Source organism: Dipteris shenzhenensis, chromosome 28 (genome assembly GCF_047967505.1).
Source record: "Dipteris shenzhenensis isolate YYH24624 ecotype China chromosome 28, Dip_SZ_1.0, whole genome shotgun sequence".
Taxonomy (NCBI): domain Eukaryota; kingdom Viridiplantae; phylum Streptophyta; class Polypodiopsida; order Gleicheniales; family Dipteridaceae; genus Dipteris; species Dipteris shenzhenensis.
Window position 1 is genome coordinate 50,160,778 of NC_141623.1, and position 15,010 is coordinate 50,175,787.

General features: G+C 40.9%; 1 protein-coding gene across 1 annotated transcript; it reads right to left on the minus strand.

Annotated features, from left to right (window-relative positions):
• Positions 1 to 4,638: 4,638 nt before the first annotated feature.
• On the minus strand, positions 4,639 to 5,658 carry LOC147883682 (uncharacterized). The gene is made up of 4 exons (XM_087399222.1): positions 5,462 to 5,658; positions 5,253 to 5,384; positions 5,110 to 5,163; positions 4,639 to 4,845 (listed from the first exon to the last, which is right to left on the minus strand). The coding sequence occupies exons 1-4, from the start codon at positions 5,579 to 5,581 to the stop codon at positions 4,837 to 4,839; spliced, it is 315 nt and encodes a 104-aa protein (XP_087255348.1). The 5' UTR covers positions 5,582 to 5,658; the 3' UTR covers positions 4,639 to 4,836.
• Positions 5,659 to 15,010: the final 9,352 nt, after the last annotated feature.

Below are 15,010 nucleotides of genomic sequence, written 5' to 3' on the forward strand. Positions count from 1 at the left end.
CAATGCTTGTGTAGGGCAGTGATTCTGAATATATGTGGCGGTAACAATTGCTTCACCCCAAAATACCTATATGACATTCTCTTAAATTTCGGCATACACCATGTCATCTCCATTAGATTCTTGTTCTTCTTCTCTACAATCGGATTATGTTGAGGTGTGTATGGCACTATTTTGTGATGCTTTATCCCGTGCTCTTTCAAGTATCCCTCAAAATCATGTAAAGTATACTCTCCCCCATTGTCAGAATTATGTTTTCCAATTCTATAATTGGTTTGGCTCTTGGCCAATGCTTTGAACTCCTTTAACCAATTGAACACTTCAGATTTTCTTTTCACAAGAAAAAGCCAAGTGAACCTAGAATAAGCATCAAGGAATGTGACAAATATCCATACCCTCTATGGGTTTTGACATTCATTGGTCCACAAACATCACTATGCACAATCCGTATGACATGTAAAAGTCAAATGCCTCTCCTGCCACTACTCTTCACACTGCTTCCACTAGTCATGTTCCCGCTTATACCATCCCTAACTTTGGAGAGTCTGGGAAGCTGGATGGGACAAATTAATCCATCTAGAAGGAAAGATCCGAAGTCACCTTGTGGCCCAAAAGCTATAGAACTCATGACGACAGGAGTAGATGCAAGGCGGGAGGATGTTGTAGATAACAAGGGCAGGATTTTGATGCCGATGGGGGACAAGGATGAAATTGAAGCATGGGAGGATAGAGATGCATAGGACTAGCTTCAGTCATAGGGACGATGGAGGACTTAGTGATTCCTCATATCCAGATGGCTAAAAAACATCAGTAGAGGTGTGGGCCACTCTGAAGGCTTGTACGAGATAGATAACACTTCTCGGATCTTGACTCTCCAGCACTAGGTTTTCAATATGGACATGGATGAGGGAGAGTTTACACATGACAATTTGACAAAAATCAAAGTGGTAAGAGACCAACTATCATTAGTTGGTTAGAAGGTGGACACCTATCATCTAGCATTACTGACACTTGGGATTTTACTGCACAGCTTCAATTGATCTGTCACCACTATGACAACAGGACAAAGGACCAAGCTTCTGACATTCAAAGAGATTGGGCCCTTGCTATTGCAAGAGGAAGCCTTGGAGAAGTTGTATAACAAGGATTATGATAAAGCACTTTTGGCAAAGGACAAACCCTAAAAGGCCACATCCAAGGACTCCAAATGGAAGGCCGATGACTCAAAGTAGAAAAAGAAGGTAAAATGATTCTATTGTGAAAATCTTGTTCATTATGTAAAAGACTGCCAAAAGAAGAAGGTGAATCAAAGAAAAAGATAGCAAGGAGGAGATAAGATAGACACAACCAACATCACTAATGCAGAGCTTTTCTCGGCAACAGAGCACTGCTCCCCTCATACAACAAGTGAACACGAGGAGGCTTGGTACATGGATGATGGCACCTCAAAACACATGTCCAACAAGAAGGACTGGTTCAAGACCATGGAGGGAACCCATACGAACTCAAAGGTGACCATGTGGGATACCTCAACATGCCCTATGAAGGGGGTTGGTAGTATTATCTTCATCACCATAGCGGGAGAAGACGAGGTAATATCGGGTGTGTTGTTTGTTCCAAGTCTACACAAGAATCTGTTCTCTATGAGTCAAATGGATAAGCACCGTCACTTCCGAGGGAAGATGGATAGGTGGGTGGGCCAGAGGTAGTCAATATAGCGAGCAAGAAAAAGCGAGCGGGCCGAATGAAGTGAGCGAGTTTTTCCACAATTCCTCTTATGAGAACAAATTTGAAACCCAACTTACTATAGCAAGATGTTGTCATAATAAGTATACCAATATTCAAACTTACAATCCACCCTATCTTTCAATTGAAGAACATAAACATTACTCAGTCTGGTAACATTGAACAATATCACTTCATCCATATGTCTAGAAAACTCTAGTCTCATTATAAAGCATCGGATAGCATCATACATAGAACAATGGTACCATATTCAAAACTAATTACTAAACTCATAACATAAATGACTATTGAAACACCACTTCACCCGCAAAATGTACCAAACTAACACTACCACTTTCCAAATGTGTCCAGGGTTCACCACAACAGTTATCAATCTATGAAAAAATTGGTGTTTAAAACCATGTTCTAATCCTCCTGACATTCATCATCAAGAAAGTAGTTGCGCGCACGTGGATTATCTAATTGGCACTCATCATATCTCGTGTCGGCTGACATGAATCTTGCCATTTTTTCTGCATAGTAGGCAACAAACTAGAGACAAACTACAACAAAACATACATTTCAAAGCAAAGTAAGTCAAAGTGGAACCATGAAAATAATTTCCAATAAGAAGAACTTGCCATCCTTAAATTCGCTACCAACAAAAAGAAAAAAAAATGCTAGATCAAGGCCTTACAAACAATATCCAAATGATCAAAATTTGTACTTTCTTAATTCAAAGGCATCCGTAAATGTTCACTATCTACCATATTATAAAGATGCTAAATAACATTTTCAAAGTCCTCAATTTCAGCATTCAAAATATATAGGAAAAAACCCAGGGCCAGTAGCATACTACTCATCAAATGGATCTGTGACAAGCTCCACTCTCTCTTCTTCCCCCTCTCCATCATGCTATGACCTGATCCGTTTTCTAGAATGATTTGCCACAAGTGGCTCAACAATGCTAGCCACAATACCACTGTCTGAATCAAATGAAAAACAAGGCCTGCCAGTGGCCTGACAAGCATGCATAAGAGGGGCTGTACCACAACCCATCTCTAGAACCAGCCCTCTAGGAACACAGAGAAGAGACATAATGCAACCTACAAAAAAACTACTCCTCTCTAGTCCACCTCGTGCTAGCTGAGAAGACATCAGCATGATTGTCCTTGCAGAGGGAGGTATGTAGTGAGTCTAGATATCTTCATGTGGATCAATCAATAGCTGTTGGAAAAGTGGAAAGCTCTCCTCCCAAAAAACTGTTGGATTCTTCTTTGCTCTACGTATGAGAGCTAATACCGAAGATTGCATCTCGGAACCACATGGAGAAAAACATGCACAATATATTGACTTCAACTAGCAAGCATTATAGCATGAAAGAAGGCACTTTCCCATCAACAAACTGTAAAGAAAAGGTGACTTATCCTTCCAAACATAGCATGCATAGGACTCACGAGGAGACATTTGTCAAAGACCCCAAAGGAGAAACAAAAAAGGACTCAATACAACTGACAAACATAGAATGCATGGAATGGTAGCTTACCTTAACACTTTTACCATGTTCTCTACAAAATCCATATGGAAGCTTGTCATGAATGATCACACGTCTAACAACCTCCAAGCCTTGGACATATGCAAACCGTTCCATCCAACCAATACATTGTCCTGCAAGCAATTACTTTTATTTAAAACTAGTAGAATGGAAACAAAAAATGTGAAATGTCACTTGTGGTATTGTGCCTTACCTGCCAAAGGACATATGCATGCCAACCAACCACTATCAGACAAAGAAACTGATGCAACTGCAAGCCCATGCCGCACATGGTCCTTGAGCAAGACATTCCAAGTAGGAGTCGGTCCTCTCTCATCAATTAGATAGCCAGATGGAAAATTGAGCAATATAAAATCTAAAGCCCACTTCACCTTCTTACTCATCCTCTTGTAGTCCTGATCTCGACTAGCCACTATAATGAAAAACTCATGCAAAATAGCATACTTATCATTTCTTTTAGAGTCAGCAAAGTCTTTGCCCATGGCAATGTAATCACCAACCGTACAAGCAAACAAAGGTGTGATGCCACGGGCCAAGGAAATGTCAGGTGACTATGATTGATGGAACACATATTGCTTCAAAAGTCTTGAGATTGATTCTCCACCTATATGCAAAAGCAAATCAATTACAAGCAAAACTAGTGATAAAAGAACAACTCCATAAGTAAAACACCACCACACCCTTACTTGCACTCTTTGTGTGATCGATTTCATGATGCATAGGACTAGATGGTCCCTCATCTAGAAAGAGAACAATCATAAACTTATTAACGCAATGTCAAAACGAATTGAAGAAAACAACAATAAACAATCATAGTGTATCTTCCTTACCTTTTTTTGTAGCATGTTCTTGTTTCTCTTTCTCTTTCTCTTTCTTATCTCTCCTTGAGCTTCCCTCCACTTTGTCCTTACTTGCTTCACTAGCTTTCTATGAAGCATAAGTGTTGTACAAGTCTCTTTCCCGCACCAGTACTTGTCCTTTAGAGAAATCTATCCACCAGGGGCAATGTGCTAATTCCCATTGAGAGAGACGATGCATTCCAGGTGGATACATGCATGCAGCATGACCAATCTCCACCCAACTCTTGCACAAATTTGGAATGTCAAAGATCCTTTTCTCTGTTGCTAAGTGGGAGAGATATCTATCAACCAAGAAACAAAAAAATTTTGGATGTCCCAAACCATTAAAAGGTCAAGAAATCAGGTGGAACAACCATCAATGATTGTGTAATTACATGAATCAATAGCACAAACATAGAGAAATAAAAAATAAACATTGGATTTGAATTGAAATCATACCTATAAAGCACCCTATGGGTAGCCATGTCCAACTCAGATAGTCCATCTCCTTTTTTTCCACCCTTATTCTCCATCTTTGTTTCCTTTTATCTTAGCACCACAAACATATGTTTTCTCCCCTCCAATTTTATATCCTCCATGTATTGCTGCAATGTGTAATCCTTAGGGGTATCCAAAGGAGTGCCCATTGTTGTGATCACCCTCAAATCTTCAAGCACTTTCAATGACTGTGTCTCCACCTTCTCCAAAAATATTTCTCTACTAATCCACCTAAACAGTAAAAGTTGATGTAATTTTATAATAAAAAATAAGAGTCATGCCATTGGTAAGAAACATACAAAAACCATGAAAGTTGGTTTGTATTGGTAGTAGAAACACACCCTTTGTACTCAAGGTTGCCCACAGGCATGAAGTACATGTCTCGCATAGGTTTAGTGGCTTCTAACAAAGAAAGGAATATATTTTTCTTTTCTAATCTCAAATCAGACTTTGCAATGAGTTGGAGCTTCTCCAATGTCACACAAGAGTCTGTACCATCAAAGCACAAGGCAAACAACTTTTCCAACCAAGCCTCTCCAAGACCAGGATCTATACAATTCAACACCTATCCAAAGATGACATGTTAGTCACTTAACTTCAAAATAAATGCAACAAAGTATAGAAAATTCAATTCACACCTTTCCCATCCTATCAGCAATTCTCTTTTGAATTATGGTACGTTGCTTTCCTTCTACCTCTCCCCTTTGATCTAAAGGTAGCTTTGTAGATATTTTGTCAATTGCCTTTTTAAGCTCTGTATTGTACTCCACCTACATCCATAAGTTCCAATTAGAGAAAGAAAAGGAGTGATAAAGAAATAAGAGTCAATATGAGTGTGATATTCTACCTGGAAGACAAGCCTTGCTAGATAACCTCTTGTCAATGGAAACCATGGCTTCTTCCCTTTACTCTCTTGAGCCCTCCAATTCTCTATTGATTTGATCTCACTCGAAGACAATGTTCTCATAAACACCAAAGGGTCACACTCACAAATGTTGTGTGCATTTATGAGTATGTCCCTCAGACTGGGTTTGATAATGGCATGTTCATTCATACTACAAAACAAAGAGCAAAGTACAACCCAATCAATAAATGCAAAGTAGCACAAAACACAAATGTCAAGAAGCTTCAAAGAGCACATGTACTTACGAATTCATTCATTGTAGCATTGCCAAGAGAGAAATCTCACTAATTTTCCTTGGGTCAATTATTGTGCATACCACTCGTACATGTCTTTTCTTGTTTGTAAAAAAGATGTCCTTGATAACACTCATCCATGCAGTGGTCCTATGATTGCCCTCCCAAACAAATAGCATCTTTCGTGACATAAAATGAAAGTCAGTGTTAGACATCACATCTTTCTCAAACTCTTCATCCACCTCTCTCCAAGTGGGAGATTAACTCTCCCTCATATCATCTGTCACAACTATCTCCTCTCCATCACTCTTGCAAACAGATACAATGAAAGACCCTTTCTTTGGGAGATAGCCCTCCACTTGGAATGTACTTTTGAGTGAAGATACATCATCACGAAGTCCTCTCACTCTTGCATAGGGTATCAACCTACACAATGGTATGCGAGGACACCGATCTGAATCAAGCATCCTACATTTGCCAATCACATCACCTCCTCCTCCCACCTGAACTTCATTGTCATCCAACTCATCCTCCTCCACTCTTGGACCTTCATCTCTTTGAGTTGATGATGTTTCAACCTCTAGACCCACCACGCTTTTTGGTTCTTCCATTCCACCTATTGATGATTCAACATTGTGATCTTCTTTTGTTCCTCTTGTTGCCTTTGTAGCATGTGCCACTTGAACTTTTCTTCCTTTCATATATCTACCAATGCAATTGATTTCCAGTTTAGGGAACATATATCCACTTATGTGCTAAAAGAAAAAGGTTCATCTCTCATGCACACACATTGAATTGATTGAAATAGAATTAACAGAATAAGGAATTCAATTGTTGATGCCAAGACATTAAGATTGCAATACAAATTTCTTGAAGATATTACATGTCCTTGATATAAATTGTTACAGATACACAAATACTTATAGACAAGTGCATTGATAGAAATACATATTATAGAAAAGAATTTCATAAGAAGGATATACGTGAAATTATATCTACAAGTACATGATTACATGCATTGTCAAGACTGAAGAAACAAGGGGTTAAGACTGAAGAATCAAGACAAAGCAATGCACATAGTGTATCAACTTGTAGTCCTATCTATACACTTGTATATATGGAATTGCAGTGGTATATATGCATTTCTATGCACTTGTATGCCTATCCCTTACCCTCATGAAAAGACACCCAAAGAGGACAAAAAGGACAGCGCGTTAACGCGCTGTCCTTTTTGTCCTCTTTGGGTGTCTTTTCATGAGGGGTTCATACTCTAGACACAAAACAAAGCCATGCACTAGTGTACATGCACTTGATTAATGCATTGTCCTTTTTGACCTCTCAAGGTGTCTTTTCATGAGGGGTTCAAACTCTAGACACAAAACAAAGACATGCACTAGTGTACATGCACTTGATCTTAAATGCAACAATTTGTAAGCAAGGAGGGGCTATTGGACTACCCGAGGGGCCAAAATAGACAGCGCGTTAACGCGCTGCCTATTTTGGTCCGTCATGCAATCCTAGAGCATATGCGGGATTGTCTTTGAATTTGACCTTCTTTACCATGCTCGCTAACGGCAGTGGAAGGTAGGTTAGGTGGATATGGAAACAACTATGCAGAATGGGTAGGTAGTACTTTGCATGTCGTTGTTTCACTACATCTACCCCTATTATTGCTTGAATATCTCGCATGGGGGGGAGGGCACTTGGACTGCTTGGGGTAGAAAAAGAACGCGCTGCCTCTTTTGCTACCCCAGGCAGTCCAAGAGTCCCTCCCTTGCATGGATTTTGTCCAAGAGTCCCTCCCCTGGAGGGGAGCGTGGGGGAGAAGCCGAGGCCTTTGACAAAGAAGGCATGGGTGAGCTTAGCAGAGGGGGAATTAGCAGCTTCTCGTCATCTGTTTGGTTGAATTCATAGGCACTGCCTCAACAACCAGCAATGGAGAGGAAAAATGATGCACATGAGAAGTCGAAAGACATACTCAAACATTCCTCCGGCGACCAAGTTGACTGGAATGGAGTTGAATGGAAACAGAGTTGAGGCATGGGGAAAAAAAGTGTCCAAGAGATGTTGAATGGCTTTCCAAGGATTTCTGTTGTCGCTTCAAAGACTCCCTTCAAAGACTCGTTCAAAGACTCGCTTCAAAGATTTTTGTCGTCCGCTTCAAAGACTCACTTCAAAGACTCATGGACGCCTAAAGCAAATTTCCACTTATATCATGAATGACAGGAAAGCACATCCTCTTATGCATTTCATCCTGAACACAAGAGCAAAAATTCCTGGCAGCCGCCGTGCGAGCCGCATTAGAGGTTGGCTATCATCATTAGAGGTTTGCGACGGGAGGATTTGTTTGTTACTTCTAAGGTTCTGTGCAAAATCTCACCACTGATGTGTATTTGAGGGACATGTTGAATGTATACTGTGCTAGGAACCGAAATGGGAATACAATCAAGCTTGCCCAAGCAATTTCGAAGCTTCTTCCTCCAATGCTAGTATTTTAGTTTCTCATATCCAATGCTAGTATTTTCAATATCACCAAGGCCATGATCGCTTGTATGCATAGCCATGATCGCTTGTATGGTGAGTTGATTGTCGTCCAAAACTTCCAGCAAAGCTTCAGGCCCTTCACTTTGCAACCTCCAGCAAAGCTTCAGGCCCTTCACTTTTGCAAGCCCCACCCTCAAGACGATTTTCCGTTTCAAATGCTTTCACTCCTGAATTACTCGTCGGCACGTCGCCCTCAGGATGCCTAGACGATAGTCGCCAAGAGCAAGACTGAAACGACCGCGCGGTTTCAACAATGGGAATGTAGAGAACGAAGAGTGTATTACAAACGTAGGTGATGAGGAAAGGGGAGACACCACTATCAACGATGGATTGAACTACGAAGCTAGCAACGATCCAGATGACGGCCACAGCGATGACGTAGAGCATGCTGACTATCCATTGCCATGTCTATGGCACAAGCAAGGGAGACTTGGCGAGCTATGGAGCAATTGGAGCAATTGGCACAGATCAGCTACAGAAATCAGCTCCTTGGCGTTGTTAATCAGCTACGGAAATCCTTCAACCGTCAAATGAAATGATCTTTACCTGGCATGATCTTACAAAGACTCGTTTTGCCTCCGCTCAATCTACAGCCTCCGTTCCATCACAGCCTCCCCCCAAAAACCTCTGCTCAATCTACAGTCTCGAGCACGCCATTCTACTCCACCTCGCAAAATTTCGCTACCAGCACGCCTTTCGTCTCTGCAACTTCCCCGTCTTTGCCATTCATGCTACCCGTCTCTGCAACTTCCACGCTTGCAACCCATCTTTTCGCTACCCGTCTCTGCAACTTCCATCTCTACCACGTCTCACCGCCATCTGCTTGATTTCTGCCCATTTTCCCCTATTATACTAAAAACCTTTGGATGCCTTTGGTGGCTTCCCATGCCAAAGGCACCACTCTCTACTAATACTCATGCAGCAGTCCATTCTGCCGTATCTCTTCATTATGGCAGGAGGTGACATTGCGTATGCTGAGCCTTCTGAATTGCACTTAGCGGCAAACTAGTTTTCTGTAACGGAGGCTTAAGACCATTTGAGCACTCACATGGGAGGGAGACTCTTGGACTGCCTGGGGCAGCAAAAGAGGCAGCGCGTTAACGCGCTGCCTCATTTGCTGCCCTCGGCTGTCCAAGTGCCCCTCCCTTGCATGGCTATGGTCATTGAAGTTCAGAAGAGAAAAGAGGTGTGCTTACCTCAGAATCTCTTTGCTCCTCGAAGTTCGTTGCTCGTTCAACCTTCTTCTGGTTACCTAGCTTTTGGATTATCAAAGCTCTTTCCTCTTTGAAGCTCTTTGCTCGTTGCCCAACTCCTGGAATATGGAAGCTCGCTAAAGCTCTTTGTTTGTTGCCGTTTGGACTTTCTTCTGGTTGCCTAGCTCCTAGATTACAGAAGCGAACAGAGGTAAAGGGACCTGCAGGCTAAACTGTTGAACGTTGACATCGCTTGGTCTTTGTGTTGGTGGGGAGGAAGGGATGGTTGAGGAAAAACGGCCTCCTTCTGACTCCGCCCTTCCTCATTATTAGAGCCGCTTTAATTCTGCCTTTCCTCAAGATTTTGCAAGATACCATGTTGATTTTGCAGTAATGATTTTGCAGGCGTGGCCTTTATAGAAACGATTCTCCAGTGATTCTCCAGTGATTTTGCTGTCAGGAGAAGACGTGGAGAATGCTAGCAACCGCATAAACCCATTGTACTGACTCATGATGTCAACCGCATAAACGGAAGGTGGGGGAATAGTAATATTGCTCGTTCATGCAAACGTGAAGTGAACTAACACATTTTAATAGTTTTAAATTTAGATATAGATTTGAGAAGACACACATTTTGATAGTTTTCAATTTAGGCATAGATTTGAAATACTACTCATTTAGTTGTATTTTTTGTGTTCAACTATTGTTTTGAGAAAAAAATTGTCCATCAATATTAGAAAAAGTGTTATATATTAATATAAAACTATTATGTATTAGTTCTTGTCTTATAATATGTGTTTCTATTCCTCTCTAACTATTGCTAGTAAAATATAATAAATATTAATATTTGATTTTTCAATACCAATATATAAATTTGAAAGTGACTTGTCTCTTTATTCATTTATATTAAATGTACACCCTTACTGAATGAAATGCATGGAGGCATCGTTCAAGTTACTATCTCCATGCTGGCATCTTGTTCAATGATTACCATTATTCTAAACAAATAAACACATATTGTTCAATAAAGACTTATAGTTAAACGACCACCTTGGATGCTAATAGTGGCAACTCTACAAACTTTTTAGTAGCAAGCCATTTGCATTTGACACATAGAGAGACAAACTTGCTCCATCTCTTCTCTCCCATAATCCCTTTCAGTGTCTCTTTCAACACTTCTCTCTACTCCATTCTCTTCGGTCTCAAACTCGTCTATTCCATTTCTTCTTTTGCCTCCCTGTCTCCAGAACCTTTGTGTAGCTAGATTTTTTCTTGTTCTCTAGTTGGTGTCGCCTAGTGCTACATCTTGTCTTTAGCATTTGAATCATGCCATTTTTAGTTTTCATTCGCTTTGGAGAACATGAATCATTGACCATTCGTTATGACACTCCTTTCCTGGAGGTTTTGTTGGTGGAGCTTAAGGAACACTTTCACATTGAGAATGAGGACATTGAGATGCATCAAGAAATCGGAATAGATGAGCTTGCCATTGTGCTTCCAGTGGTGAACTTAGAGGATGGTCATAAAGGGTTCAAGATTAGTGGCAGCCAACAATCAACTTTAAGAGTTCATGTGCTTGATAAGAGAGGTACTTATGGTGACTTTATGAATCCTGGGGTGAATAGTGTGGGTTCACTTATAGAGAGGATGCCTTTGAATAGTTCTCTTCATGTTGCACTCAAATCTGCAATTCGGGTGGAGAAGGTTACTAAGCTTCCTCTAACTTATGATGGATATATTGTCTTTGAACTTCCACCTATGCCTAAGGGTTCACCAATGTCTGGAATGGAACAGAATGCTGATGGCCATGTTTGGACAAAATATTCCACATGTTCGCAAGACTGCTTCAATGGTGTTGTGAGGATGAGTAGATGTTCAGGTTATTTGAGATGTTGTAATTTGGATTGTCCTTTCCTTGAACGAATGGAAGTTTTTAATGATACACAGTGGAAAGGAAAGCTTAGGAGGCCTCCTCTACCTGGTCCCATTGATCCAGCTTTGGGGTCACTTGTGTGCAAGCATTGTGATGCAATACCAAAGTGTGTTCACCTATGCAGTGCTATTATATATTATTGCTTTCCCCATGAACGAGTGAAGACAACAAGATGTGCAGTGCATGTGGGTTTCCATGACCATCCAGTTGAAAAAGGTAGAAGTCGAGCAAAGGAAATGCAAGTAGAGGATCTTCTTTCAATGCATGCTAAGTTGAATAGAAATTCATCTTGCAAAAATATCGAGGTGTTTGTGGAACAAGAGTTTGTGATGGATATGATGCTAGCAAAGGATGGGGTTGTTGTGGAGCCGCTAGATGATCAAATGTTTGAAGAAGTACTTGAAACCATTCCACCAATGCCCCAGAGATGGAGGCTTCAGAGAGTGGTGCAGAGAGCAAGAAGTGAGGCTAGAGGAGGGGATGGTGGAATGGATTCAGTACTTCATTTAAAGAGGAGATGTAGATATCCATACCTACAAAGTATCCTTTTTCTTGAACAATTGCAAGATGAACATTGCAAGATGAACAACAACCACATATCTTCAAAATGTCGACCATTGGTCTAGGATGAGGAGTTGATCTAGTAAATCACATGCAGCATGGTGGAAGCTTGGGATCACAATGGGTTCATTTTGACCATGTGCATCGAGTGAGGGGATGGTCAACAATGGATGCTCATGTGTATGACCCATCCATAAGGGAACTGTTAACTATAGCAATATGTGAATTCAAGGTGGAGGATAACCATGCTCAGGTTGAATTCTGGGAGCTACTGAGCAATACAATGGAGAAGAATGGTTTTGAAAAACCTCAATTCCGTGGATTCATGGTAGATGGAGTAGGAGCAAATTGGCTAGCTGTCCGCACTATTTACAATGGTGGACCTGAAAATGTGATGGATGGTAGATAAAGAACTTATGTTTTCCATTGGGAGATGAGCATGGTTGAGCACACCAAACGATGCATTAAGCCACAATTTCAAGAGGAGCATAAAGTTCTATGTCAGAAGTGGAGAGAGGCAACAACTTCAACTTTTGCAGACCGATGCAAACAAACATTGAATTTGTATTGGTCCCCCATTCATGTGAAGGAGGGTGAGCTACCAACATTGCATACGTGGCTAGCTTGGTGGGATGTTAGAGTCAACCAGTGGGGGGGAATGTTCTTATGGCAAGAAGAGCACTCTGGATTTGTTCCTACAGTGAACCTTTCAGAGACAACATTCTAGCATGAGAGCAACACATGAATATGAAAAACACATAACATTGTATGATGCTTGTGCAGCAGATCTTGCAATGAGTGTCCTTCAGAGTGCCCACTACAATGCCTTTATGAATGGAAAACACTTGGGTACAGGACCAAATTTGGATGCTCTACGTCGAAGAATACTAGGTGGTAGTGGGTCTGGTAAAGGGGACAGAAATAGGCTTGTGGATTTATCACACACAGTGATTGAAGAGTCCGGGATACAATCTCCTGAGATGCATAGACCAGTAACAGAACCGGTGAGCATAAGAAGAAAGAGGGGTTCAAAATGTTCGACATCGGTCCATGCAAATGATAGTCATCAACTAGAGTACATCACAGTGACAACAAGGAGAGTGATAGGAAAAAGAAGACACATTGATTTTAAAAGTCCATCACAGGATGGGGTTTGTAGAGAGATAGATATTCATGAAGCCAATTGGGCCATCAGGAGAACCGAACCACATAGCGTTGTCACATGCTTTGGCTACTTGGCAGAGAGTCGGAGATGATGTGGGGCACTAATCAATGCACTTGGTAGAACTACAAGTTATGGTGTGCCAGCCCCTTGTTTTAAGGGAAGAAGGCAACATTCTCATGGAGTGACAGAGCAGTTTGTATGGTTTTGTAATACTTTTGTCACCCATACATGGAATGTGGATAAATCCATTCAAGGTGTTCCTGGGGTCTCTCCAGGTGTATGGAAGGTTGCAAGTGGGACATCAATGACTATAGATGAGAGGGGTGCTCTTGTAAGGGCAGGGTTTGTATTTGATAGTGATGATTCTATTGGTGTGATGGGGCCTCCTTGTGCGCAGCAGATCCATACACCTAGCCATGTCCGCCCTTCTCGTTGTGATGGAAAGCTTGTTTCATGGAGAAGTAAGTTGAATAAAGATTTCAAGGAAAGGATACACAAGGTAGTTACGGAAAATGGGGAGGCGGTGAGAGAGAACATCATTATTCCACATGAGGTGCATGTATTCCATGTTCGTACAGCAGGATCAATGTCCAAGGGGCTAACATATAGTGTCTCGATTTCAGAGTTCCCACGTTGCACATTCCTTAATTTCATAGAAAGGGAAGCAAGAAAAAGTCCCTACATGCCTTGCAAGCACATATACTTTGTGTTTATTTGTGTCTTGGGCTTGGCTGAAACGGTGCATCAGTTTATGCAGCAGGCTGCAACGACAAAAGTTGAATTGTTTCAAGCTCTAGGTGGTAGAAGAAACCCATCAAGTATATAGTGTATGGCTTGGATGTCCTTTTTTTGCATTTCCTTCAGAAGCGGATAATATATGTAGGTGTGATTCCATGCATGAAGCTGCACTAAGTTGTATTTTTTGAAGGTGGAAGAAACCCATCAAGCATGTAGTGGGCAGCCTAGATGTACTTTTTTTATATTTCTTTTAGAAGTGGATGATATACATAGGTGTGCTTCCATGTTTTGGCAATGTACAAAAAACATTTTGTAAAATCATTCCAAGGGCTAGAAGATATTTTGAAGCATCAAAATTTTTACTCAATTTTTATGTTAAATTTTTTTTTGTATGACATATGTTTTTTGTGCTATGGAGTTAATAACTTTTAGAAAAAAGGTGTCTTGTGACAACATGAAGAGCATTTAATGTAATATGTTACTATATAGTCTCAGTATTGAAAGCATTCAATGTTTTATTTTCTCATTACTTTTTCATAGAAATGGAAACATTATTTGAACATGTACTTCCAGAAACATGGTAGCCAAGATGCAGGCAAGTGGGTAAGTTTTCTTTGAACATAAATTGTGATTATTGCATGGTAATTGGCTGTGTTGAATGAATATGATGTGGCTGTTATTAAACACATAACAATGTGCATTGTTGTTTGTCCACGCTCGCTTATTTGGCCTCGCTCGCTTTTCTTCGCTCGCTTTTTGGTAATCCCCGGTGGGCCAAGGTGTCAAGGAGGATGGCTTATACTAGTTACATGCTTTAGTTGTTCATGGGGACCATAGGCACTCCAAAATGTGGCATGAAAGGTTTGGTCATGTCAATTATAGTACTCTTATAGAAATGCAAAAGTCCAAAATGGTGGAGGGACTTCTACCTATTAGAAGTGCAAAGAAAGTCAGCTAGACTTGCTTGGAGGGCAAGCAACACCAACGATTCCCACATGAGGCTACACCGAGGGCTATGAGACCATTGGAGCTGATCCAATCTGACAATTGCGGACCAGTGTCAACCAACCTATTTGTGCTGAGTCCAGGTATACTCTTCTATTCGTGAATAACTTTGTTCGGATG